At 45.3% G+C, this 25,570-nt stretch overlaps 1 protein-coding gene across 1 annotated transcript; it reads right to left on the reverse strand.

Annotated features, from left to right (window-relative positions):
• Window positions 1–1,977: 1,977 nt before the first annotated feature.
• Window positions 1,978–24,583, reverse strand: AUG1 (HAUS augmin-like complex subunit). Its single transcript, XM_086821947.1, has 6 exons — window positions 24,276–24,583; window positions 3,021–3,153; window positions 2,790–2,924; window positions 2,587–2,710; window positions 2,369–2,506; window positions 1,978–2,280 (listed from the first exon to the last, which is right to left on the reverse strand). Exons 1-6 carry the CDS (start codon window positions 24,517–24,519, stop codon window positions 2,170–2,172), a joined length of 885 nt encoding a protein of 294 aa, XP_086678073.1. The 5' UTR covers window positions 24,520–24,583; the 3' UTR covers window positions 1,978–2,169.
• Between the last annotated feature and the right edge of the window lie 987 nt (window positions 24,584–25,570).

Consider the following 25,570-nt stretch of genomic DNA (forward strand, 5'->3'; position numbering starts at 1 on the left):
TTTTTTAAGTATGAATATTTTACACACCTACAAGAGGACCTCTCATGTAAATGTAAGCACTTTATGGCCTTTCTTAAAAAATGGTCTACTGTGTTCACACGTGATATCATATGTTTTTTAAAATAAAACCTTCCAAGTCCATGACCTAGCTCACAATTGTCTTAATGCAGCTAAATCTCTTACACATATCCCAAGTCATATGTTATCCCCGAAAATGGTTTGATTGAGAATGGAAGCCAATGCAAGACAAAGGTTAACAAAGGACGTTGCAAGTTCCAACTAAGATTAATGCTTGCAAAAAAAAAAGGATTGAGCACATGACGGTATCTAATTCATAGATGGGCACCCAAGATTGGTTCACATGGTGAAGGACGCCAATAACATGACCAAATGTGGTGATTTAAGGTGGATTATAGGTCTCCCAATACCTAAAGATTGAAACCCATCAGCTTGATGAAAAGCCAATTTTTACTTGGACCTTCATTGTGATAGATAATTGAATTTTTAAGCACTACTGATGGCACCACAGTAGGATGTGCCTAGGCCATATTTGCTAAACTAGAAAGCCAAAAGACTAAGGAACTAAAGACTAGACTATCAAATAAGTGGCTATGGACAAGTGTGAATGTCCATAACTTAAGATGTATACAAATTAAAGAACATGTACTCTCAATACACTTTTTACATGCTAGTTTGAACTTGTGAACTCCTTTTTTGCCCTCTTTCCTTTTATCCATATGCAGGTTGACATTAAGAGTCATATGTGTTAGTTTTGGCACATCATGAACAGTACTAGCTCAACTTTGATGCTTATATAAGCATACAAAGCTTGGATAATATTCCTAGGTGTGAGTGAGCACCTACTGGGCTAAAAAAAATACTTGAAGAAAGTGTTGTCCAAATATGGGCAATGAATGGAGCTAGGAAGATGAAGGGAAGTAGTGCACAAGAGGTGAGTTAGAAGATACAAAATGGAACTATGGGATAGGAGAGGAGGAAGGCTAAAATGCTTGTTAAGTTTCCACGGTAGAGCAATCTTTCATGGTGTTTGCCTTGTGTAGCTTGGAGTAGAGATTGCACAAGAAGGCATAGTCTTGAGGGTAAAAGAGAAAGGAGACCGGAAAGAGAATTGGTTTACTCTCTAAAAAGATAGTGAACACGCACTAAACAAATCACACCCCCACCACACAAAGAATGTCACAACATCACATAAATAGTGTACCATGTCATCAAACACCCACCATACACGTGTGCCACATCATCACACACTATTCAAAATAATGTGCCACATCACACTACACAAAATAGTGTACCCCATCATGAGACACTCACCACATCGTCAACATAGCGTACATCATCAAAATAGGGAGAAAGACTTTGTGTGTGTGTGAGAGAGAGAGAGAGAGAGAGAGAGAGAGAGAGAGAGTATGTGTATCAAGATACTTCTTGCTTAATTGTGAGAGAGAGACATCCATTTGTTGAAACGAAGAAAAAATGATGAGTGACACGATGGAGGAGCATGCAGAGGAGAGGAGTGACCAAACGGAAGTATTATTTTGGGAGTCCACTCGATAAGCGGGTAACAATGACAATTGAATTTCTATTCTATAACCTAGGTTGGGGTGGTAAGTAACATCTTTGGCACCCTTTACCGAGGAACACTTTGTTCCCTTCCCTCTTTGCATTGTTAGCTTAGCTCAATAGATGAGAAAATCTTGCCCATGACTCTTGTGACCTGGTGGTTGTGTGTATAAAGAAAGGGTTTGTTCATCTAAACCCTCAATTGCTCCATGAGAGAGCTCGTAAGTTGAAGCAAAATCTTTCTAAAAAGAAATAGTGATGTTGAGATTTTAGACATTGCTTTGAAAACATATGTAGCTTTTACTCTGGATATAAAATATATAAGTGCTGACTCTTCACAGCTGCCCCTGTATTTCTGCTGATCCAAGCTCCCTTCTTCAAAACTAGATTGCCGTAAGTAGAAAACAATTTCTTGCTGGCCAGAAAGTTTGAGCAAGTGCAAAAGAGAGGCAACATTACATGAGCAAACCAAAAGCCCAAGGTCCCAGCCCCCAGAAAACGATGGCACAAACTGTTTTTAAAGAGATGCACAAATTGAAAAGATGAAAACTTTTCAACAATACAATGTACAGAAGCAACTGATCCATATCATTCACTTGGTGTGTTGAGTGCAGACTGAAGAGCATCTTCCAGGTATTTTTCTGCTGCCTCAATCTCCCTTCTTTTATCCTCGATTGCAAGCTCCGCAAGGGCTTTGTCCTGCAAAGAAATGTAACATAAAGCACAGAACACACAAGGCTGAAAAGATACACAAACCCGCATAATCAAAGGGTGAAAGGTAAAGCACCGGGGGTAGATCTTGATAACTCCGAAGAGTATCCAAAATTGGCTTGGTTTTTCTCTCCAAATCTTTTCGAAGCTCAACCATTTGCATAAGGACCCCATGATTGATCTCAGGAGTGTATCCAACACGGCTCAACACAGTCTGCATACAAATCACAAAAAATGGTAAGGGCACATCAACCTAAAAACTTCACTGTATTTGCAGGATTCTGTAAATAATGCCTTATAGTTTGCAAGCTGTTGAAGGTATTGGCGCTCTTTCGAAGCCATCATTTTCAGGTTAGTTTGCCATTGCATAATGGGACCTTCGCAACTCGCTACCTCCTCTTCAAGCTGGGCAAGTGTCCTGCAAGAGCTCCCATATGTCAGTCTTTATTAGTGCAGCAATATTGCACCATGACATAAAGTCCAGTGAGAACTTGAACCTCTTTAGTTGCGTAAGTCGGGCAATCGCCTTCCGAGTGTTATCCAGCAGCATCTTAGATTCCTTTTGAGCCTTCGATCTCCTCTCTTCTACGTCTGATTTCCGTAAAGATAAATCCCCAAACGCCACCAGAAAACTGACAGACAGGTTTAAGCTTAAAACCCACTGGAACAAAGTGAAGTTGAGATAATAATAACCTTAAAAACAGGGTGTCCCTTTGATCTCTACGAACCTGCTTACTTCTACATCTTTTAGGTTTAGGAGATGCGCAACATTCGCCAAATTTTGAGCTGAAGCGACCGCAGTTTGTGGCAAATTCTCTTGTGCCAAACCGACAGCCTCCAGGATTTCCCTAACTCGTGCAGCTGTGAGGGATGACAACATACGCATTATAACATGGAGAACCAGCACACACATTCCATGATTATGGCTTCTCTGATCAATTTGAAATCAAAGCATGGCTATGACCAAGGTCCAAAACACATGCCATGGATATAAAACTCCTGAACAATTTCAAGAGTTGCTATGGAAAGCATACTTCTCTGCGAAAACCTAAAAGAAAACTGCACATTTGAAAATAGAAAAAATATCACAGCCCTGGCTGGCAGGTATCTGGGACACCCAAGGAAAAAAGTGGAAATGTCTGTTGCAGAATGTATTCAACAGCGATGAGGGGGGTGAGCGCACAATGTACCATGGGTATGGCAACTGAAAATTTCTAGAAAAACATTGAAATGTGTGTTGCAAGACACAAACATGATTACACATGTAAATGTGCGCACGTGCGTGTGCGCGCACCCCCCCCTCCTCATAGATATGCGTTTACAGCGTCAATCTATGGTTCATGAGTTGCCACCTATGCAGCTCCCACATAAGCATGTATGCGAGGGATGCATATTGGGAAAGATGCATTGTCAGTCCTTTCCAAAAGATGACACTGTGCGGGCTACTTGGCCATTGCAGCTCGTATATAGTGATTTATGTGGCCCTATGAGGGCACCATCTTTTGTTGGACATTTGTACTTTGTGACTTTCATTGACGATTACACTCGTTTTTGTTCGCTATATGGTTTGAAAGCTAAATCAGATGCATTGTCAGCTTTCCATCAATTTCTCCCTATGGCTAAAAATGCTTGCAGCCATAAGCTCATGACATTCATTGCATACAAATCAAGGGAGGGAATATTTGTCACATGAGTTAACAACTTTTATGTAGGCACGTGGTTTTCTCATCAGTATACTACTCCTTATACACCACAGCATAGCGAATGGTGTGGCTGAGCACTGTAATCGTACACTTATGGAAATGGCGAGATGTATGCTTAAAAGCAAGGATTTGCCATCCAGATTTTGGCTTGAAGCGGTCATGTGCGCCAACTATGTGCTAAACCATTGTTCCATTAAAGCATTGAAATCTATGACAACTTATGAGGCTTGGAATGGTAGAATCCCTGGAGTCACTCATATGCGTGTTTTTAGATGTCTGGCTTACGTGCATGTACTAGCACAATAGAAACATAAACTTGAAGCAAAAGCATTGAAATGTATTTTTGTGGAGTACCAGGAAGATTATTGTGTCCAGAGATGTCATCTTTGATGTGTTAGAATATGCAGCGGAGATGAAGACAAAATCTGAAAACTCAAGAGCAAGTGCACTGCAGAAAAACAGAGCAGTAGAGAGGGAGAGAGAGAGAGAGGCGTGTAACTCTACTATATACACTAGGAATCCTGAAATACTGAATACTACATGTGTGGGGGCAAGGGGCCATTTTATATGGCCCCTATGAGCCAGACGGCCAGCCCAAAAAGCAGCCGACTGGAGCAAAAACATCACCACTTGCTCATATCTCCAGTCAGCCAGCACACCAGAACAGCCTCCCACACCTAGTAAAAATAGGGAAAAAATATGGAGTGGGGAAAAATGAGAAAACACCTAAATCGGGCGGGCACACCCACAACAGAGGCGCTGGTGTTAAATATATAGACAGGAGATCACTGCTAGCACCCCCTCTCAGCTCCTGGATGTGAAACCAACCCCAGGGAGCTGGAGTGCCGCCGGTGCAAAGCCTGAGATAGAGACTTCGTGAAGAAGTCCACTGCACTATCCTCCATCGAACAGAACTCTAGCAAGATGTCAATAGCAACGATCTTTTCACGAACAAAATGCCTCTGGATGACCATGGGTTCCTCCAGTGGAAACCCAATCCTACCAAGTAACCTCTGCAACCTCACCACCTCGCAAGCAGCACCACATGCAGCCCGGTATTCTGCCTCTGTCGTCGACAAGGCAAAAGATGGCTCCCTCTTACTGCTCCTGAGCCAAGGGAAAAACTGTAGCCTGATGTCAAGGTCCTTGTGTCTGGCTCTCCTCCCCAATCTGAGTCACTCCGACCGTGGAGTCTGACTCCATCCATCAATACCCTTCCTGTGTAAAAGAGTCCAAGATCCTTCGCATGCTGCAGAAACCATAAGATACTCAATCCTGCCTCTCCCAAAGAGTCCTCTGCAAACATGAGCTCAACAGCCTCATCAGGAAGCCCCCGTCCAATCTGGTATGCAACAACCAAATCAATGAACCATTCTGCTTCCGAGTCAAGAAGGCATCATACTGCTCACAAGGATCAACACCTATTACGGTGGGATGCCAAATCCTAGAAACCTGCTGAAGACCACTCAAGGCCTTCGGAAACTTGCAACCAACCCCCTCTGAATCCAGAACCACAAAGCCTCGAGAATGTGCAACATCCACCTCCTTCTGCAAGTAATCAACTACCACCTGCCTGGCCTTCCAATAGGTCCCCGTGGAAAGAACTTCCTCATCTACAGGAGATTCTTTGTCCCGAATACTACGAGACTTCAGAGCATAGGTTACCTGTAAAGTTTTCTCTGACTGGTGAACACAAGAACTACCAACTTCTGTACTGGAAAGTTCTGCCAACTGCTGCCATTAAGTGGTAAGCTATCCACCATCTGGTCCCCGAAAGCCCTCACCTGCAGCGTATCCACACTTAAGTGGCCATTACCAGACTGCTACTCATCACAAAACTGAGGACCTGGGAGAGAGAGTGCTGAAAGTTTGTAAACTCCATTCTCCACTCCACCTTCCCAAACTACCTGGCCTGTTGCGTTGTCCTGGAGAGCAACAAAATGCTCATCAAACTCCACCCATATGCCAGTCTTGCAAACCTGATGCACTGACAACAGATGAAAACCAAGTGATGGAACATACAACACCTAGGAGGAATGCTTCCCCCCTCTCTCATCGGGAACTATCTTCACCCTGCCCTCACTATGAACTGGGATAGTGGATGTATCCCCAGTAAGAATGTGACCAGAATACCTGTAGAGATCCTGTAAATCTAAACGAGGAGTCATGTGCCTGGAAGCACCACTGTCTAGAATCCACTCCCGAGTATCCGTAACTCTCCTCCCGAGTATCCGTAACGGAGAGTCCTCCAACCTCCTCCCTACCCGAAGAAAATGAAACATCGGTGTCCATCACCTCTAGGTGCACAAAAGTGTTGGGGTAAAGGCATTATGCCCACCCTTATAGTGTGTACAAGCCCATAAGTTATAGTACATAGTACACTTAGTACTTTTAATGTACTAAGTGCACTATGTGTACTAGTGCAATATACATGTGTGATAGGGGAGTCACACACTCATTCCCATGAGTTGACTTATCCCCACAACTCTCTCTCTCTCTCTCTCTCCCTTGTTGCTTCTCTGTGTGTATGTCTCCCACATGAACTCTAACCCTAATTCCATCTCTCCCATTCAACTGGTATCAGAGCCCTGGAGCAGTCGTACTGTTATGCTGAATTCTGGTCGTGCTGAATTCTGATCTGAGGGTCACCTTGTCCTTTTTTTTTGGTCGCCTTTCTCTGCCCAGCCAACCAGCGTGGGCTGCCCAGCCAGCCCCAGCCAGTAGCGTGGGCTGCCCAGCAGCCACGAGGTCTGGCCAACATCGCCTTGCCCTTCCAGCATGGTCTGCCCAGCAGCCACGAGGTCTGCCCAACATCACCTTGCGCATAGCGCTGGCCACTTAGGCGAAGGGCAAGCGTGTCAGCGCATCGTAGCGAAACGATAGGCGAAGGTATCTGCTGGGCGTGAGCGAGCACCTGTAGCGCTACTAAGCGAGGCGCCTGGCCACAAGGCGTAAGAGCTCCGTTAGTCGACCGCTGGCCACCAGGCGATTACACGAGCGTGGAGTTCCGGTGCAGACAACGTGTCAATACAACAGGCGAAGTCGGCGGCAACAAACGGGCCCCCAACGCGTTGCTTCTATGCTGCCCGTGGCTGTAATCGATTCGCTTGTTGTTTCGGCAGATTTCGTCTCGTCCATCTCCTCGACATAGCGGGCCCCCCTTCGCCCTCCCGCATCTTCGTGTTCAAAGGAGTACTAGTCTCAAAGGAGTACTACATCAGCTGCAGCACAGCAAACGCATCTCCATCAACACAAGCAGCATCAGACGTGCCCCCCCCTTTCTCCTGCAACAACTGAAATTCAGCCTGCAGATCAGAGAAATTCAAAAAATTAAGAGGTATTTGCCTTCAATTTTGGGAATTTCTTATCAGTTCAATCAATTGAGCAGGTACAGGTGCCGAATTGCTCAATTTCTGAGCAAAATTGGCAAAATTGGGTGACACTGGTCACAATCAGGATCAATTTGCAGAAAATTGGATGTCGAAATTTGGGGCTTTTGATGTAATTGTGCAATTAAGCACTCATACATGCTGTATGATGTGAGAAATCGCACATTTGGGCAAATTTGCAGCAAATTGCAGTGCAAATCAAGGGGCTTTTGTGCCGATTGGATTGATTTGCATGCAGGCAATCGCATTTGATGCTGTGGATAATGTGTTGATGCCTTACAAGCACTCAATGTGCCTGTAAATCAAGGGGCTTTCATGTATTGGATGTATATGTGGCCAGGGGGAAGCATCGCGAACACTTTGGATGCCTTCATGTGCGTCAATGTACCATGTATGATCAGCAATTGATCTTAATTCAAAGGGCTTTTCAAGATTTTATGCTTGTTGAGCTTGGCAAAGCAGCAGGCAAGACTTTTATGCCTTGAATCCTCAAAAATCAGCTTGCAGTCAAGGGGCTTTTGCCCAATTTCTGTTCGGAACTGTTGTATGCAGTGTTCGGGACTGTAAAAGTCTGATTTTCACTCATTTGGACAGCCAGGATAGCATTTATTGCTACTGTACCTGCTGGTATAGATTTGGTACAGTTTTGTACAAGTTTTGGCATGGCTGCACATTGATTTGAGTGAGCAAAAGGTTCATTTACAGCTGCTGTACTTGCCAGTACAGATTTGGTACATTATTGGTGAGCACTTAGTACTGCTGTACAGTACTTTAGAAGGGCAACAGAGCACATTTAAGGTGCTGTCCTAAATCTGCAGCAACCAAATTTTGGTGATTTCATCACATAAAGTGGGAGAAAAGTTGCATTTGTGCTTCCGCAGTGGGAGATAAAGCTTGGGAGAACAACTGTGAGCACTTTGTGTGCTTTTGGTGCAGTGTTTGCACATTTTGCAGGGAGTCAGGCATTGACAGGTTGCATATTGCTATGGCAACCACAGGTGAGAGCTCTTCATTGCTTCACATCAAGAAGCTTGAAGGCTCACATAACTATGATATTTGGCAAACCCAGTGCTACAATGTGTTGCTCCAGAAGAAGCAGCACAAGCCTATCAAAGAAAGGGGTGTAAAGCCCGCTTCTCTTACTGCTGAAGAGTGGGAAGATATGGATGAGCTGGCAAGATCTACTATCATGTTGTCTGTGTCAGACTCTTTACTTTTCAGCATTCGTGAAGAGAAGACAGCTTGGGGAATGTGGCAAAGATTGCAAGACTTGTATGCCCAGCAAAGTGCCTCAAACAAAGTGTATTGGTTGAAGAAACTCATAGGTCTTCAGATGAAGGAAGGGGCGTCTATGGCAGCCCATCTAAATGAGTTTAATGGTATTGTCAGCCAAGTTATAAATCAAAAGTTGGCAATGGACGATGAGTTCAAAGCCACTTTTCTCTTATGCACTTTGCCAGAGAGTTGGGACACATTCAGGACAGCCACTAGCAATTTGAATGCTATGCTGTCATATGCGGATGTTGAGGGTGCTCTCCTTCAAGAGGAGATGAACAGGAAAAACAACTCTGTTGGAAAGTCCAATGCAATGAATGCACGTGGGAGATCCCAGCAAAGGGGTAAAAGCCAAGAACGGGGAAGGAGCAAGTCTCGCTCCAAAAAGGACTTGGAATGCCATTATTGTGGCAAGAAGGGACACATCAAAAAGCAATGCTACAAATGGAAAAATGATCAAAAGGAAAAGGGAAAAGGCAAAGACAAAGACAAAGATGAAGCCAAAGGACAAAAGTGGAGTCAAGATTGAAGAAATCAATGTGTCACATGCAGGTGGCAGTGAGGATGAGGTCCTATTTACGTCTTCACTTGATGCCCATTCACTTCTTACAGGTGGTCATGGTATGCACTCATGGATCATTGATTCAGGTGCCTCCTTTCATGTCACAGGTTGCAGAGACTTGTTTGTCAGGTATACTGCTGGCAATGAAGGAGTGGTTTATTTGGGTGATAACCATGCATGCAAGATTCTTGGCAGAGGTGATGTGAGACTTGTGTTTTCAGATGGCTCACAGCTTATGCTCCATGATGTCAGGCATGTGCCTGAGATCAAAAAGAACCTGCTTTCTACTGGACAGCTTGATGATGCTGATTATGTTACTACATTTGGTTGTGAAAAGTGGAAGATTTGTAAGGGCTCACTGGTTGTTGCCAGAGGCTCTAAGGTGGACACTCTTTATTTCATGCATGCAGGTGTTTGTCACCATGCTAATGTAAATGCAACCGAACTGCCGGAAATCTCTATGTGGCATAGCCGGTTGGGACACATGAGTGTCAAGGGAATGGAGCAATTGTCTCGTTTGCGTTACTTGCCTTCTCTAAAGTTTTCAAGTTTTCAGTTTTGTGAGCATTGTATATATGGTAGGCAACTACAGTGCCCCCACAAGAAAGCTCTTGGACAGAAAGATGCTCAGTTAGAGCTTGTGCATACAGATGTATGTGAGATGCCTCAGCTTTCTTTGGGAGGGGCAAAATATTTTGTGTCTTTTATTGATGATGCCACACGCAAGGTGTGGGTTTATCCTCTTCGTTTGAAGAGTGATACATTCTCAGTGTTTGAGAAGTTTGTTGCTCTTGTTGAAAATCAAACTGGCAAAACACTGAAGGCTTTGCGTTCCGACAATGGTGGAGAGTATATGTCCAAACAATTTCAGATGCTAAAGGCATCAAGAGGGAGCTCTCTACTCCTTATGATCCTCCACAAAACGGGACAGCAGAGAGGATGAACAAGACCATTCAGGAGAAGGTCCGTTCTATGTTGTCACATGCTGCGTTACCTCATGGTTTTTGGGCTGAAGCTATTATGACAGCCGTTCATCTTATAAACAGGTCACCGAACACGAGGCTTGGTGGGAAAGTGCTAGAGGAAGTATGGACAGGGAAGCCTCCGTCATACAAGCACTTGAGAGTGTTTGGTTGCGTTGCGTACGTGCACATACGTAGGGAAATGCGCACCAAACTTGATCCTAAGTCTCACAAATGCATATTCCTAGGATATGGTGACAGAGGTGAAATGGGGTATAGACTTTGGGATCCCGTGAATAGAAAGATTATACGCAGCAATGATGTCATTTTTGATGAAACATGCATGTATAAGGAGCCTGCAAGGCAACAGGAGCCTGGCAGAGTCATCTTTGATGATGATGGACATCATGGACAACAACAAAGGGCTGTAAATCAGCCATTACAGCAAGAAAACCAGCCCTTAAATGGTGCTGAAAATGGTCCAAATGGACAGCCAGAGATGGCAGAAGATATCCCTATGGATATACCACAGTTAGAGGAGATACCGGGCATGATTTTTCAGCCTTATGGCATGGAACAGGAGCCACCAATGGGTGATATGCAGGCTGGACAGCAACCTGCAAATGATGGTCATTGGGTACGGAGGTCCACAAGACCCTCCAGAGCCCCTGACAGGTTTGTTCCAGGGGTTGACTACTTGATGCTTACTGACTGTGGGGAGCCCTCATGTTACAAGGAGGCTTTACAGAGGGCAGACAAAGCTCTATGGGAGCGTGCCATGAAGTCAGAGATGGATTCTCTGCATAAAAATGGAACATGGAAGTTGGTGCATTTGCCTGCAGGCAAGAAGGTTTTGCCATGCAAGTGGGTTTACAGGCTCAAAGTTGCACCAGATGCAAAGCCAAGATACAAAGCCAGGTTAGTGGCTAAGGGCTTCAAGCAGGAATATGGTGTGGACTTTGAGGAGATCTTCTCTCCAGTGGTCAAAATGACCACACTTAGAGCTGTGTTAGCTTTGGTTGCGCATGATGACCTGGACTTGATTCAGATGGATGTGAAGACTGCTTTTCTTCACGGTGATCTCCATGAGGAGATATATATGCAGCAGCCAGAGGGTTATGCAGTGAGTGGAAAGGAGAAGCTTGTATGCAAGCTGAAAAAGAGTCTTTATGGGCTCAAACAGGCACCAAGAGAATGGTATCATAAATTTGATACATTCATGAAATCCCAGAAATTTAGGAGAAGTGACATAGATCACTGCTTGTACACCAAGAAAGCTTTGGATGGCAGTCTATTGATCCTCATCTTGTATGTTGATGATATGTTGATTGCCGGGAAATCTCGTAAAGTGATGGATGCCTTGAAGCAGAGGCTGCATCAAACCTTTGATATGAAGGATTTGGGTGATGCAAATCACATCTTGGGAATGCGGATACTTCGGGACAGAAATCAGCATGTGTTGTATTTGTCTCAGAAGGAATACATTGGCAAAGTCTTGCAGAGGTTCAATATGGACGGGGGGAAGAAGACTAGTACTCCTTTGCCTCCATATGTGAAACTCAGTGCTATGGACAGCCCACAATCGGATAGAGACAGGGCTGATATGGCCAAGGTTCCGTATGCTTCAGCTTGTGGCAGTCTCATGTCTGCCATGGTTGCTACTAGGCCAGACATTGCATTTGCAGTGGGAGTGGTTTCTAGATACATGGCCAACCCTGGCAAGAAGCATTGGGAAGCAGTGAAAGGTGTCATGAGATACCTGAAGGGCACACAGGATATGTGCATTTGTTTTGGCAAACAGGATGCATTAGTGCATGGTTACACAGATTCGGATTATGCCGGTCATCCAGATAACCGGAAGTCTACTACCGGTTATGTATTTACATTCACAGGAGGTGCTGTGCCATGGATATCCAGGATGCAGAAGTGCACAGCCTTATCTACTACAGAGGCCGAGTATATTGCAGCCACAGAGGGTTGCAAGGAGGCATTATGGCTATCTCGGTTAGTGGTTGATTTGGGTTATACGGGGGATATTCCATTGTTGCATTGTGACAGTCAGAGTGCCATCCAGTTGGCAAAGAACTCTGTTTTTCATGCAAAGACGAAGCATGTGGATGTGAAGTATCACTTCATCAGAGAGGTGATAGAGAACAAGCAAATTCAGCTTGTTAAGATTCATACGGATGACAACCCGGCTGATCTGTTGACAAAGAGTTTGCCTCCGGAGCGGTTTGCTCATTGCAGACACTTAATGGGCATTGGATGAGGCCAGTTTCAGCCTTGATATGGCCTTGTATATTATCATGTACATGCTGATTTTTTCTTTTCCTTAAGGGCACTTTGCCTTTAAGTGGGAGGTTGTTGGGGTAAAGGCATTATGCCCACCCTTATAGTGTGTACAAGCCCATAAGTTATAGTACATAGTACACTTAGTACTTTTAATGTACTAAGTGCACTATGTGTACTAGTGCAATATACATGTGTGATAGGGGAGTCACACACTCATTCCCATGAGTTGACTTATCCCCATAACTCTCTCTCTCTCTCTCCCTTGTTGCTTCTCTGTGTGTATGTCTCCCACATGAACTCTAACCCTAATTCCATCTCTCCCATTCAAAAAGTTGGAGTCTTCACGGTTGCTGCTAAGGATTCTTCACCCTTCTCAGTGCTCCACTTGGACATTGCCTCCAATAGTGGCCTTTCTCACCACAATCATTACAGGTCCTCTTTGCCTTCAATTTCTCGCAGTCTGCGTCGGCCTTCTTCTCAGAAGACTTCTCCGGTGAAGCCTTCCCTTTGCCCTTGTTATTACGGCCTTTCAACCGTTGGCCAGTTAAGGCCTCCGAACCTCCGCCGCCCTGTGGAGGGTTCGTGAATCTTTCCTCCTGGTCCAAGACCACGGACAAAAGCTCCTCCCATGTGATGGTGCTGAGCTTGCCACTGGTAATCAAAGAAGAGTAAAATGCTGAGAACTGAGAGGGTAAATGCGACAACAACGTGATGGCCATATTCTCCGATGATATCTCTTTCCCAGCTTGGAGAACTTCTTGCTGAAGAGCTTGCAGCTTGTTGATGTGCTCCTGCATCGTCGTCGACGACTTTGCAGGATTAATCACCCGCATCTGTACTTCCAAGGAGACCCTCTTCATAAGCGATACCCTGTTATAGAGAGAAGCCAAATGCTGCCATATACCTCTGGCCAGTGTCATATGCTTGATATGATTGATTACCTACGGTGTGCAGTTGAGAAAAATGAAAGAATGGACCCTGGCGTTGACACGATCCCACAACTGTGCATGTGCCTCGCGTTCCTTCCGAATTGAGGGTAACTCCCCTTCCTCTAACTCCGGCCGTGGAACCCCAACAACAATGAAATCAGCAAGGTCGTAAGACTCCAAAACAGATTCCATCATTATCTTCCATATGCTGTAGTTGTTCCGTCCAACTGACGGTCCACTAGGAACGTGGGGAGTGTCGGGATCTTCACATGCTTCTCAGCCATCTCAAGTAAATCTGCCATTGCGGGAGTGTAACTGAAAAGGGTGGGTGGGTGGGAAAAAAGAAGAACTTAAACCTGCGAGTGGCTGTCCAGCAAATCAGCCCGCCTTCCTCTTGCTTCTCCTCTTCCTGGACAGCCCAAAACAGTCCACCAATCAGCAACAAAACAGCCCCCCTCTTGCTCACACAGTTCCCAAGAGTTATCAAGATCCTAGAGCTCTGATACCATGTCAGAATATGCAGCGGAGATGAAGACAAAATCTGAAAACTCAAGAGCAAGTGCACTGCAGAAAAATACAGCAATAGAGAGGGAGAGAGAGAGAGGCGTGTAACTCTACTATATACACTAGGAGTCCCGAAATACTGAATACTGCATGTGTGGGGGCAAGGGGCCACTTTATATGGCCCCTATGAGCCAATTGGCCAGCCCAAAAAGCAACCAACAGGAGCAAAAAGCTCACGACCTGCTCATATCTCCAGTTGGCCAGCAAAACTCAGTCGGCCAGCACAGAGATGGAGACGTGGAGCAGCAGGGGCAGTCGGCTAGCATACAGAACACTCAGACTAGCAGTCCGCCAGTGTATGGATCAGCCAGGAGCCACAAAACAGGCTCCCACACCTGGTAAAAATAGGGAAAAAATATGGAGAGTGGGAAAAAATGAGAAAACACCTAAATCAGGCGGGCACACCCACAACAGAGGCCCTGGTGTAAATATATAGACAGGAGATGACTGCTAACATGATGAATATGCATCTCAACCCATGCTTTCATGTAGGCTATAGCCATCAATTGATGCCCCAGATGTCTTTGATACATTGCTACCATTATTTGGTACAGGTAATGTCACCATTTGGTCCATATCCGTTTCTAGAGCCACTTATACGGGACTGTCACTCCATAGAGCGGCCATATATGTACCATGTTCACATGGTGGCCACGCCAGTGTCCCATGTGAAAGGATCAATCATTTGGTGTCACATGAACGGGAACTAGTTGTGTGCCACCCGTGTGTGACTAGTATTGTGCCATATGGACGAGAGCCTGTTTGCTGCCACCCATGTATAACTAGGATTGCGTCTTATCCTTTGGACTGTCACTCCATGGTAGGACTGATATTCGTGCCGACCTTGTCTATGGGATTGTCACTCCCGTGCCAAGACTTGTGTTTTACCTATGGGACTGTCACTCCATAGGAAAACCACGACTTCACATTTCTGTCGCGCCAGTTTTGTGCCCGACAAGAAATCTTTGTACAAGTTTCATGAAAGGGAGATTTCGTCCATTACATGTGTACATGCATTTATGTTTGCATGCAAAAACTTATTTTCGGATAACTTGTTCTCGTGTGTTTGCCTACTATGTCGTGCCAGTACACTGGACGGGGACGCCCCCAGTGTACCGTGGGTGTGCTGTTTGCTGATAAGTTGGTGTGGCGTGTGAACTATCCTTTTTGGCCTTTTCAAATGTTAAATCCCTTAAGTAATGTCAACCTTAATAATTATAATGTTGGGTGTTCACACACATTTAAACATTGACTGGACATTTGCTCTAATGTGGGTGCCCAACATTATTAATAACATTTATAGTTATTATTGCATGAGATAATTCTTCTTCCCCCACACGTGGATGGTTGGTGGGAGTGTGATTGAAGGAAAGTACCTACCTTGTTATAAGTAGCCAGTACCCGCCTGTTGTACCCGACTACATCTCCTGTACTTGATGTACCTGCTATACCTGATTGCATCTCCTGTACCTGCTATACCCGATTGCATCTCCTGTACTATTGTACCTGTTGTACCCAACTGTACCTACTGTACCTGCTATACCCAATTGTGCTTGTTGTCCATGGTGTACCTGTTGTACTGGCTGTACCAGCTATACCACCTGTACCTGCTTTGTACCAGCTGCTTTCTGTAAACGGAAGGGCAATTGAACACGGAAAATCTAATCAATCATGAAATCTGAAAATACACATAAGTATGCCAGATAAAACAAGATGACAAATTTGCACAGTACACCACACTAGGGGCCAGAAGATGGGCTAACCCCCCTCCCCCCTTTATGGTTAGATTACCAAAAAGGAGTCTGCTTCCAATACAACTTTGCGAGTGCCTAGGGTTCACCATTGGTTGCACCTGTTTCTTCCAATACAATATGAAAACAAGAAAACATAACATAATCTGAATTTGTTGACAATTCTCAACACAAGTGAGCATTGCCGGCATAAAGCATATGGAGGACAACCATGGACAGCCCAAAGCACTCCCACATCAGCCCGGGACAGCTCTACATGTGAGGATTATGTTGTTAATCCCTCATATTGTGTACTAATTACTACTTAAGTACTTAACTTAGAGAACAAGAATCTTCAGGGGAACACTTGAGAGAAGATTGAATTGAATTGAGTACAATAGGTCTCTTATATAGGAGATGAAGATTGAATTGAATTAAACTGAGTACAATAGGTCTCTTATATAGGAGATGAAGAGACACATTTGAAGAGGCATGTCCTTTGATGAAAGGACATGACCATAGACGAAAGGATACAACTTTAGGCTAAGGGATGTGTCTACTCGATGTAGAGGCACAACCATTCATCAAGGGATACAACCATTCGTCGAAGGGATGTGGCTATTCGATGAAGAGGTACATCCTTTGGCGAAGAGTCGCAACCAATCGAGGGTAGGGGTTCCCTTGGCTGGTTACTCTTTGCATCTGCAACAGGAATCAGCAATGAAGAGAGTATCTGATACATACATACGTCACAATCGTGACATTCCCTCACATTTAAAATAAAACCCATGTGTCAAATGATAGACATCCGTTTGTCAAAGAACTCCTGAAGAAGATTAGGGTACTGCTGCATTTCTTCATCTATTTGCCAAGTGGAATCAAACTCATCCAAATCCATCCACTTCACAAGAAATTCTGTAGTCAACTTTCTTCTTGTTTCCTTCTGTCGTACGTCAAGAATTACTTCTGGAACAAGAATAATATGGTCATCTTCAATTTCTGGTACATATGAAGATAAGTCTGGAACAGCGAATCTCCTTGAACATACTGTTTGAGCCAAGAAATGTGAAAAGTCGGATGAACCTTCCCCCATGAAGGTGGAAGTTCCAACTTGTAACTGACAACTGAATTTTTCTTAAGAATCTTGAAAGGCCCATGGAAGCGAGGTCGCAACTTTGGAAAAACTGACTTCAATGTTTTGTAGCGGTGAGGTGCCACATATAACAAGACCAAATCTCCTTCTTGAAATTCTACATGTCGACGATGCTTGTTGGCCTGTTTTTGATATGTTTGTTGCACATGGACCAATTTATCTCGAACTTGCACAAGCACATCTTGCATTTCCTGAACCAACTGATCTGCCAATGCCACTTTGTGTTGTAAAACAAAGTTTGTAGGCACAAGAGGAGTATGCCCATATGCTGCTTGAAATGGAGTTAATCCAATTGCTGAATGATGGGAATTATTATAAGCAAATTCCACGAGTGGCAAATAATCTTCCCATGATGCCAAACGGGATTGAATGTAATGTCGAATCATTTCTTCCAAAATCTGATTGACTCTTTCAGTCTGTCCATCTATTTGAGGATGATAGGCTGAACTGAACAACAAATTCGTGCCAAGAGATTTGAACAAAGACGTCCAAAAATGTCCAGTGAACTTTGGATCTCTGTCAGAAATGATGGTCTTCGGCAAACCATGCAATTTGAAGACATCTCTCTCCATACTGATAGTTTCCCATCTCTCATTGGGAACTGGCAACAGTTGAAGTAACCCTTGAGGAAGTTGTCGAGAGGCTTTCATTATCTGACACGAATGACAAGCTTTGACAAATTCGATAACATCTTGCTGCATCTGAGGCCAGAAGTATGTAGCAGACAAAAGCCGATATGTCTTGTTGATACTTGGATGAGCAACATAAGGAACTTCATGATGCTCTTGAATGAGAATCTTCCGCAATGAAGTATTGTGAGGCACACAAATGCGATCAGAAAAGAACAGCAACTCATCTATGATGGTGTAGGCTGCAAACATGTTCATTTTTGCAGGACTGGGATTAGAAGATTTGAGAGTACGGAACGCATCTCCAAAATCTCTATCAGTCAAATACTCATTTTTGAAACAAGCAGGGATTTCCATTTGCACATATGTGATGGCAAAATTAGTAGCTCGAGGCATGCGGCTCAAAGCATCTGCAATAATCATAAGGAAATTAGCCAAGAATTCAACCCATCGGCCTCATCGAGAGTTCATAACAGGTTGAGTGAAAATGTACGTCAGAGATTGATGATCTGTACGTACAACTGAATCTGCTCCAAGAAGATAATGTCTCCAAGTCCGATAAGCATGCACGATTGCCAAAAACTCCTTATCATACACAGGATACCTGCTTTGAATGGCTGAAAACTTCCTACTGTCAAAAGCAATGACACGATCGCAATGGCCATGACCGCGGTTGTCGTCAAGGCATGCTTGAGATCATCGAAGGATTGTTTAGCTTCAGAAGACCACTGAAGTTTGTCCAGCTTTGTCAATTTTGTCAAAGGGGCAGTAATCTCTGAAAACCTATGCACCTTGCTATGATAAACGTTAGCAAGTCCCAAGAAAGATCGAACACCTGAAATGGTGAGAGGCAAAGGCCAATCCACAATTGCCTGAATCTTCTTAGGATCTACTGCAATCCCATTAGCAGAAATGATGTGACCAAGATATTCCACATGGTTCTTGAAAAATTCGCTCTTCTTCTTATTGATGTAAAGCATATTGGTGCGTAGTACTTCAAAGACAATCTGTAAATGCTCTTTGTGATTGACCATAGATCGGCTAAAAACCAGAATATCATCGAGATAAACGATCACAAACTTGTCCAAGTACTGTCCAAAATTTTCATTCATCAGGGTCATGAAAGTGGCCGGGGCATTGGTTAACCCAAAAGGTATGACCAAGAATTCATAATGGCCATATTTTGTCCGAAAGGCTGTCTTGTATTCATCACCATTACGGATACGAATTTGATGATAGCCGGACTTCAAATCAATCTTGGAAAACACCTTTGCACCATGCAGTTGGTCGAACAACTCATCGATGAAGGCAAAGGGAATTTATTCTTGATTGTCAGCTTGTTGAGAGCACAGTAATCAATGCAAAGCCGCATTGATCCATCCTTCTTTTTGACAAGTAAAACCGCGGCTCCGAAGGGACTTTTGCCAGGACGGATGTGACCTTTGTTCAGCAACTCCTATAATTGCTTTTGTATCTCTAGAGATTCAGAGTAAGAAACACGGTATGGAGCTCGGTTGACCTGGGATAAGATCAATCAGGTGATCCACAGGACGACGAGGAGGCAATGTCGTCGGAAGGTCATTCGGAAACAGATCCTGAAAAGGCCTGAAGAAGGGTTGCTCCAAGTAAGCAATTGTTGATGACGAGGCTTGAGATTGCTCACTAGTTTCTGCTTCAACCTCCCGTAACATGACCAAGGATGTTGTACAGTCACGTTTGCGGACGAGGCGTTTGACTTGTAGGGCAGAAACAACAATGATGGGTTTGGCACTGAAAAGGCCACGAAGTTCCAGCTCTCGACCATCATGGTACAACTGGATTGAATGAGAACGAAAGCTGATCACTAGATCATATCGATGCAGCCAAGATTGTCCCAGTATCATGTCATAATGTGACAACGGCATCACTGAAAAATTAAGGTGATCTTGGTAATCTTGAATCTGGAACTGAAGCTGTTGCACCTTTTTGTTACAATTAAGGAAGGAACCATCAGCAAGCTCTACTTGAAAAGCATCCACAAAATGTCGGGTCTGTAGGCGAAGCTTGTGAACCAAAGAAGTGCCCACAAAATTAGTGGAACAGCCACTGTCCACCAGCACATTGATGGAATGGTCGCCAATGAAACCCAGAAGACTAAGGACCTGCTTGGAAAGATTTACCGGAACAGGGTTGGTACTTTGGCCATTAAGCATCAGGGTACTGACAACTTCAGAAACGCGAACAAAACAAGCTATTTGTTTGTTTTTGTCTTTCACAGGAGGCGGGTCATGATCAGCATGGTGGCAACTGTCCACCTGAGAATTGCGCCGAGTGTTGGAGGGTTTAGGGCGCTGAGGGCATTCATACCATCGGTGATCGCCAAAACAAAGTGTACAGAGGCCTGGACAACTAGGTTGGGATGAAGTGGCAGTCGATGAAGAGGTTTGCTGTCTTGAAGGGGTTTCTCGCTTGAAGTTGCGTCGATCATTGCTGCGACGGTCCTATTGGGACCGATCTCGGTTTCTACTACCAGAGGATTCGGTCTGAGAGAATCCTGCGTTTGACGCGGGAGCTTGCCCGGAGAAGCGCGACCGAAAGGACTGTTGTCCAGAATATGGTCGCCGAGAGTTTGGCTGTCCAGGTTTGGGACGCTGGGGTTGGCTAGTCCCATTGGGTCGATTCCGCTAGTAAGAACGGGCGCCAGAGGAAAAGTTCCTGGGAGGATGCCTGTAATCACTTATGCGCTTGACATACGAGATTGCTTCATCCAGGGTGGCAGGATTGTACTTATGGACTTCGTCTTGGATCGTGGGTTCAAGCCCGTCATGAAGCTGGTCAGAGGGGCTGAGTGTCTCTATATCGAGAGCCAGTTTTTGAAACTCTGAGATGTATGCGGCCACGGAGCCGGTTTGACTCAGGCGGCGGAGAGAAGACCTGGCATGAAAGTTCGCATTTGCAGGCTCAAAAGCCTTGCGAAGAGCACGCCGGAATTTATCCCACGTCGGAGTAGACTTGCCATCTGAAATCCTGCGTCGCCACCAAAGGAAGGCGGTATCTTTCAAAAGGGTACTGGCCAATGCCACTTTTTTGTTTTCGGGCAATTCGGTATTTGAGAAATAAACCTCCATCTTGTAGAGCCACTGATTGATTAACCGCTTATCGCGGCGGCCATTGTAGGGCTCAGGTAACTTGATATCCATATTTCTTGTTTGTGCTATGGTCATTAATTTATACAAAAGTTTGCGTTCAACATTGTCTACCTCAGCGATCGGATCGGGAGGAGTTGAAGGATCGTCCTGCTGGCCCACTAAGGATGATGATGATGATGATGTTGGAGAACGCGAACGACGTGCTCGCTGTGACTTCCTGGATCCCTCGCGCTGGTGTTGGTGCCGTTGTTGCATGTCTTCCATTTGTGATCGCATTGATGCCATACCGTCGAAAAGAACTCGTTGCAAGTCCTCCATCTGTTGTTGAAGAGTGGTCATCTGCAAGGCCTCCATCTGAGGATCGGCGGGTGGCACATTGTCGTGCGAAGTCGACATCGGGAGAACTCAGAGAGAGTACTGAGGTGAAGCAAGAAAGGTCCACCCGAAATGTAGGATGGAAGGAACAGCTGCAGGAGAGGCAGTAACGGGATCCTCGTGCTCGAAGTCGGGGTCCTCTACTTCCTCGGGATCGTCCTCGGAGGTTACTTGGTCTTCTTCCACTTCTTCGTTTGGTTCCGCCAAAGAGCTGGTCACCGGAGATAATGGAGTATAATCGGGGACGAAGATCTCGCAGTAGAATGTCACAGGAGGGCGTGTGGAGGAGATATTGCGGAGGCCATCCACACTACACTCTGGAAGAAAGTGTGCCAACTGAGGGTACCGTGACAAAAAATACTCGAAATGAGTACGGTGCAGTGGCTCGTAGGTGAGGAAAATAGTCTAGATCACCCAAGTGTCGGGTTCGGTTACATGCGGGCTACTGACATGTATGCGGTACACCTGTGAGGCCGGGGCTATTGGGATAGGAGAGGCCGGAAGACTTGGAATCCACCCAGCATCGGCAAGAAGTGGCACTGGTTCCGGAGTGGGGGCACGAGGAGGGCTGTGTTCGGGAAGAAGAGCCTCGGGGATCTCGTCGATGTAACTCAGGTAGGAGATGTGCATGTCGGGTTCCTCTGGAAAGTTGTCCATGAAGCATGCACGTAGATGGCGAGAGCGCATAGACTATGTGGCGTGGACAGAGCCGGGAGAACCCACTGACAGCCGGGAGGATGGTCGCCGAATCGCCGGGGAGAGTGGGGCGAACATGAAGAAGGCAGCATCCTGACAGCGGGGGGGAGGGGGGGGGGTGCCGAATCGCCAACAACGGAAAGGGGTGCCGGTTCACACTAGCACACACCCGGTTTTTTTTTTTTAATTGATGACCCACGTGGCAATGTGATGTATTAAAATTTTGTGTTTTTAATGGTGTAAAGGTGACGGCCTGGATCGCGTAGCCGACTGGAGGGAAAAGGTGCGCCGCTTTGAAGGGGCGCCGCTAGCGACTAAGCGAAGAGGTGAGGGGCGCTATTCGGCGGCGAGGGCTCAGAGCCCGCAGCTGCTCTAAGCAAGCAAGGGCTCACGCCGGCAGCGAACGAAGCGAGGAGGGGGGGGGGGTGTTCCATATTCGGCAGCGAGAGGGGAAGTTCCTGCCATGCTGCGAACGCCTAACACCACCGGTAGCAGGGAGGGAGGGTTATCCAGGTATGCAGCAAGGGTTCCCTCTCTGTAATACACACGGTGCGTGTGTGTGGATGTGAAACCCTTTTTTTTTTTTTTACATCACTATGGGCAAGGATTTATGCCAAGTCCACCATCACTCCACTTCTTCCATACAACACCAAGAAGAGGGGTGGACGAGGGAGTGCCGCGGAGAGGGTGAGAGCTTCACAACCCACGGGTAGAAAAAAATTTTGCTCTGATACTACTGTGAGGATTATGTTGTTAATCCCTCATATTGTGTACTAATTACTACTTAAGTACTTAACTTAGAGAACAAGAATCTTCGGAGGAACACTTGAGAGAAGATTGAATTGAATTGAATTAAACTGAGTACAATAGGTCTCTTATATAGGAGATGAAGAGACACATTTGAAGAGGCATGTCCTTTGACGAAAGGACATGACCATAGACGAAAGGATACAACTTTAGGCTAAGGGATGTATCTATTCGATGTAGAGGCACAACCATTCATTAAGGGATACAACCATTCGTCGAAGGGATGTGGCTATTCGATGAAGAGGTACATCCTTTGGCAAAGAGTCGCAACCAATCGACGGTAGGGGTTCCCTTGGCTGGTTACTCTTTGCATATGCAATAGGAATCAGCAATGAAGAGAGTATCTGATACATACATACGTCACAATCGTGACACTACATCTTTATCTTTCTCCTGTCTAGCTCATAGAACTAGTCGACCAGCCTTATAGGGCTGTTAGCAACAGTCGACCAGCTCTCAAAAGCCACAGAAGGGGTCGCCTGGCAGCAACAAACATTCGAGGAAGACTCCGATCAGCAAAAGATGGCTTTTTCCTCCCATCGGCTAGCTTTCTTCCCTGTTTTGTGCCCTGACCAGCAGCTTTTTAAGAGCTGTAAACTGGCGGCCAGTAGCAAGAAAGGCTCCCAAGAGAAGTTGACCAATTTCTACCAGACACCTGGATGGTTTCCGTCGCGATGCATGGTGAGAAAAAGGTTTTTCATGCGCGGACAAATCACATTGAGGTGCATTATCATTATGTCAGGGAGAGGCTCCATGTAGGAAAGATAGCCTAGACTTAAGTGCCTACATAGGCCAATGTGTCAGATGGGTTTACCAAGTCTCTTTTGAGAGAGAAGTTTGAAGCTTTCCGCAAAGCTTTAAACTTATTACCTCTACCAGGGTAGTCTGCTACACCCTACACATGTTCACACCATTCGCTTCAGTTCAGGGGGATTTGTAAGCCATTTGGCCTCGAAGAAGTCTTGGTGTGAACACCTCTACCCACACACACTTTTTACTCCGACTGGACAAAGGTTTTTTCCCGTGGGAACACACCCTTGTGTGTTGAGCCTTGAGCGTTAGACTATTTACTACTTAGTACTTTGTACTTTCATAATCATCAAGTACATTTTTCTAGCACGTCTTACTCTTGCATCTCTCTGAGCTCGAGTACATTTTTCTAGTATTTCTTACTCTCACGTTTCTCTCTGAGCTCGACTCTGTGTGTCTGTGCGTGTTCTCTTGCAGAGCTCCCTCACATCAGCCAACAAATTGGGCAAGCATTTGTCTATAAATAGGCACTCTATCCCCCATTTCAACTATCAACTAATCTGCACTCAGCACTATTCAACACAAACAATAGTAGGCGATTGAAAGAAACAAGGAGAAGATCTGGCAGCCATCGCTTGCCGCCGGACTATGAAGTCCATCTGCAACTCGGGCTGGGATCAGCAGAATTGGTCACATTTGTACATTGAACAACCAGTTGCCAGCCAGCACTTGCACCCGTAGAGTGAAGTTCTTATGCAACTTGGGCTCAGATTTGTACATTGAGCAACCAATTGTACAAATATGACCAATTCCGTATATATTACAAGGATTAGGTTAGGTCCACTTGTGTGTGATTGTGTTAGTAAATCTTCAACTGCACATCTCTCCCTGTTAGCACTAGTTATTTTACACCATGACCCCAGGAAAACATGTGTGTAGGAGGAGTCAAACCACAGCTATGACAAGCGGATTCAAGACACCATGGCTATGTTAGCAGTGTAGCATGCTATGGAAAATCGAAACCCTAGAAAGGACATACCTTGGCTGCGAAATTCGGCGGCTTTCTGGCGGAGATCAGCGGCGACGATGGAGGAGGCCTGCGTGCGGGAGTGGGAGATGGACGCTAGGTTGTGGAGGTGGGCAACGGAGCGGGGGGTGTAGTCGAAGTCAGGGACATCTTTCCCCGCGGCGTCGAAGGAGGAAGCCAGCCATGACTTCACTTCGGCGATATGGGCGGCGTCGAAAGCAGGCGTCTCGCCACCACCACCGCTCTCCATAGCCATTTTTGCAGCAAAGGTAAACTTTAGGATAAATTTTTTGGAAGATGAACACCACTTCGTTACGTCATGAATTCTCTCAAATTCCTAGCATGCACCTCTCAAATTCCTAAATATGGCACCACAATGTTTTTTGCATCTCCATTAAATATATTATGTGAGATTTTCAAGAATAAGAGTATTTTTTCTAAGATTCTATTTTAGTAGGCCACCAACATCATGTTTTGATTAAATACTTCGAATTATGGATGTGTAAAGCTTTGAAGGGGTTACATAGAAAAAAAAATCAAAACACACTTTTTCGTTTTCGGCTCTGCTGTGCACGTGGATTGCGCGTTCATTGGATTTTGCTAGAGTGGAAGGTTCCGGTTGTGCAGAGAGTGCATGCAGGATACATCATTGGTTCGAGGAAAATATGTTATCTTCCTGAACCCTCTCTCTGTCGACTTGCAAAGATGTCTATCCTAGGCAAGTTCTCAGCTGCTCTCGACCATGGTTCTCTCGGGCAAGTTCTTAGCACTGCCCTGCTCTCGAGAGCAGTCCTCCACCACAAGCCTCAACTCTCTTTTGTTCTTTAGCATGCAACTGACTGTGGAGTCTAGCCTCCAGGATTTCTCTTTCTCTACCCTTGTATATAGTCACTTTTTGTGTCTTGCGTGCAAGGGAAAGGAGTAGGTCTCGATATAGAGAAAGCATGGAGCAAGCAAGGGGTTATGCCCAATGAGCTCCTCTGTTCGCCCTGCTTTATCCTCACTAGCACCGGTCCTGGCTGTGCCGCACTCCACTCTACTATAAGTTGTGCATAAGGAAGAGGAGGTGGTGTTGTTGTAGGGGAGGAAGGAGGAGGAGGTAACGGGGCTGCTGAAGAGGAGGAGGTTAGTCTATAACGCATACCTATTCTACCCTTAGGGTGAATAGGTATGCAAAATGTAAGTGGCACTCCAATGGGAGAGGTGTCGCACTCCAATGGGGTGTCGCACTCCTAGTAGACCTTAATCATGCGCCTCTCCCATTGGAGTGAAACCTTGTGCAAAGACTTCAACACCTCTAGCTCGGT

The sequence above is a fragment of the Cibotium barometz genome, chromosome 28, assembly GCF_041138505.1.
Source record: "Cibotium barometz isolate CiBa-2024 chromosome 28, ASM4113850v1, whole genome shotgun sequence".
In the NCBI taxonomy this organism is placed as follows: Eukaryota; Viridiplantae; Streptophyta; class Polypodiopsida; order Cyatheales; family Cibotiaceae; genus Cibotium; species Cibotium barometz.

Bases quoted from the DNA above. Each gene is read 5' to 3' on its own strand.
- AUG1 (XM_086821947.1), bottom strand. From the start codon at position 24,519: ATGGCTATGGAGAGCGGTGGTGGTGGCGAGACGCCTGCTTTCGACGCC. The intron at 2,925-3,020 runs GTTCGTAGAGAT...CCTGTCTGTCAG, and splicing joins AAAGATGTAGAAGTAAGCAG to TTTTCTGGTGGCGTTTGGGG. The intron at 2,281-2,368 runs GTGCTTTACCTT...ATTTCTTTGCAG, and splicing joins GTTATCAAGATCTACCCCCG to GACAAAGCCCTTGCGGAGCT.